This window comes from Electrona antarctica, assembly GCF_951216825.1.
Source record: "Electrona antarctica genome assembly, chromosome: 7".
Classification (NCBI taxonomy): domain Eukaryota; kingdom Metazoa; phylum Chordata; class Actinopteri; order Myctophiformes; family Myctophidae; genus Electrona; species Electrona antarctica.
This window is the reverse complement of record NC_136812.1, coordinates 15,085,679-15,088,564: the sequence shown is the minus strand read 5'-3', so window position 1 is coordinate 15,088,564 and position 2,886 is coordinate 15,085,679. Positions and strand designations below refer to the sequence as shown.

General features: G+C 50.8%; 1 protein-coding gene across 1 annotated transcript; it reads right to left on the bottom strand.

Moving 5' to 3' along the window:
- Positions 1 to 340: 340 nt before the first annotated feature.
- On the bottom strand, positions 341 to 2,470 carry jun (Jun proto-oncogene, AP-1 transcription factor subunit). The gene has a single exon (XM_079505736.1). It carries the CDS (start codon positions 2,053 to 2,055, stop codon positions 1,051 to 1,053), a length of 1,005 nt encoding a protein of 334 aa, XP_079361862.1. The 5' UTR covers positions 2,056 to 2,470; the 3' UTR covers positions 341 to 1,050.
- Between the last annotated feature and the right edge of the window lie 416 nt (positions 2,471 to 2,886).

The following is a 2,886-nucleotide window of genomic DNA, read 5'->3' as shown; positions in this document are numbered from 1 at the left end:
TCTGCTTTCATTTTCGTCAATTTGTTTTATACCATGTACTTGACCAGCAATTAAAAATGCATTTTTTTCTTTGACATAATTTGATCTGCAGTTTTAAAAATGTGGCCGACTCACAGAGTGCGAGCAACTCTGTTCACACTTTGCAATAGTGCAGCTGGTCTCAGGCAGACTGGAACACTATCACTTAAACAGGATCAATACCCTGGCCTGCACTAATGGAATTTACCTTGAGGTACTGGGAGCTAGTTGCTCTTGTAACATGTTGCAACATGTTTTATTGTGTGAGGCTCCCATAACACACCCACTCCCCCCCCCCCTGTCAAAGAACACAGAGGCACTGTTGTTTCAATTTACACAGTTTATTACATTTCTTAAATATTGATTCGTTTCTGAAGTGCTCAGAAAATAATAAACATAGAAAATTATGCAGTATTCTTATTACAAATGGTAAACATAAGTACTCCAAGTTGATCTTATATACATAGCAATGAGTGAAACCCCATCAAACAACCTTAGAAAGAAACAAGTACATCTTGAAGCTTTTCTAACTTAATAGTTTCTTACAATTAAGAAAAAAGTACTGTAACTCAGAAAGTCAGGCAGCTTTTTGTTATAACTTTTCAGCCAGCAAGTCTCTTTTTTTGGCGCCATGTGGATACAGCAAGAACAGTCTCTATTGCATGTTCTTTAATCCTCTCTAATATTGAATGTCTCCTGTTGGTGGTCACGATCAGGCCCATGCAGAGTTTGGTGTAAAGGTAAAGTAAACACAAGTCCTGTCCTGTTCTGTAAAACAATTAAAACATCACGAAACAAAACAGAAAGATGTCCTGCTTGTTGCCATTCCCCCCTCCGGTCCACCACTGTCACCCACTGTCCTGTCTGGGACGCGCCATCGTGGAGTGGAGCGCCTTGGGGGGGGCACTGTGTGTAAAGTGCCAGCCCCGGTCCTGCCAGTCTCGTGCCATATCGTCCCAGATCCATTGAGAGATACGGCCATTCACTTTCAAACGAACTGTCTATGTCGTTCACAGTCTTTGTTTTACCTTCTCAGAAGGTCTGCAGTTGCTGCGTCAGCATCAGTTGGCAGCCGCTGTTAACGTGGTTCATCACCTTCTGTTTGAGCTGGGCCACCTGCTCGCGCAGCATGTTGGCGGTGGAGGCGAGCTCCGAGTTCTGCGACTTGAGGTTCTTCACCTTGTCCTCCAGCCTAGAGATCCTCTCCAGCTTCCTCTTCCGGCACTTGGAAGCCGCGACGCGGTTCCTCATGCGCTTCCTCTCGGCCTTGATGCGCTCCTGGTTCTCCATGTCAATGGGCGAGAGAGGAGGGCTGTCCCCGGGCATCTCCGGCACGGTCTGGGGCTCTTCTTTGAGCGCCGCGAGGCGGGGAATGAGCGCGGAGTGCTGCCCGTACATGGGGAGCTGCGGCGGGGCTGCCGAGAAGGACATAGTAGGGGCCGAGTTTGTGTAATTCGGCAACGAGACAGTGCTGATGGTCGGGTTGAAAGTGTCCAAGTCCTCGTACACCGGCGAGTCAGACCGCATGGTGACATTGTTGTTGTACACTACTGTGGCACCGGCGACGGATGAAACAGGTGGCAGGGCAGCGTTGCCGCTGCTCTGGGAAGCCGAGGTGACACTCACGCCGGCGGCGTTGGTGGGCATGGGCAAGTGACCATGATGGCCGTGATGGAGCTCCGCCAGCGCGCGGACGAAGCCCTCCGCGAAACCCTCCTGCTCGTCGGTGACGTTCTTCGGGCAGATGAACTGCGTCGGGGTCGGCGTGGTGGTGATGAGGCCGTTGCTCGACTGGATGATGAGCCGCTCCAGCTCCGGGGACGCCAGCTTGAGCATCCCCACGTCCGGCGACGTGAGGATGTCGCAGGCTTTCGCCCGCAGATGCGGCTTGAGGGTGAGCCCCGTCGGGTCGGCGAGGTTCAGCGTCATGGTGTGTTTCAGCGCCTTGGGGTTGCTGTATCCGTACACCGCGCTGTCATGCTGGGAGAAAGCGTTGAGCGAGTCGTCGTAAAATGTAGTTTCCATCTTGGTAGACATAGAAGGGTAACCGAAACAAAATAAGTCTCTGTTACAAAACAACTTTTAGTCCTTCTTTTCTCTCTCCCCTGTCGGTCTTTTCAGCTGCCGGGGATAAATCACTGCCGATCGAGGCTCCTGTAAAACTTACGAAATCGCTAGTCGGACTCGGTACCCGTCCCGCCGAATACTTGATATGATTCAGTGAGAGTCAGCCGATGAGGCATTCCCCGTTGTGAGAAGACTGTTCAGAAAGTTGTATTTATTTATTTTTATTTAAAAGAAAAAGAAAGCAAATCCAGCCTTCTATTCAAGTCACGGAATGAAAAGAAGAGCCCAAGTTGCTCTGTAGTATAGTATAAGTCAGTGTCTTGCCACCACTCTCTCTGTGTGTCTCATCCGTGGTGGATGTTGTTATACTCTGCTCTTTCTCCCGTCCAGCGTGGAAGGCAAACCTTATCTATCAGGCTACCGCTGCTTCTCTAAAAATAGCCATGATGTCATGCCTGGGCTCTCCCATTGGCTGGAGGCGGTCCGCGGGGCGTAGCCTCAGAAATCTTCAGATAAGGTGCCGTTGCCTAGACGACCACCCAGAAGATTCTTCGGTTTACGCTTCGGCCGTACGGCGGTGCGGCGCGCCGACACGACAGTCGATCTGCAAGCCCTACAGCCTTGAAAATCCTCTCCAGTTTGCAGCGCTGCGGGCTTGCAGATCGGCTGTGGATGTCCGTCGTACGATGAAGCATAGGCATTGCTGCTCTCGCGGTGGATTGTGGGATGAGGTAATGCTGTAAGGAGACTGGGCGCAGTGCATTGTGGGATGACGTATTGTTTTTGAATATCTGGTTACCC

What these genes read in the sequence shown, in the direction of transcription:
- jun (XM_079505736.1), bottom strand. Translation starts at nt 2,055, where the DNA reads ATGTCTACCAAGATGGAAACTACATTTTACGACGACTCGCTCAACGCT.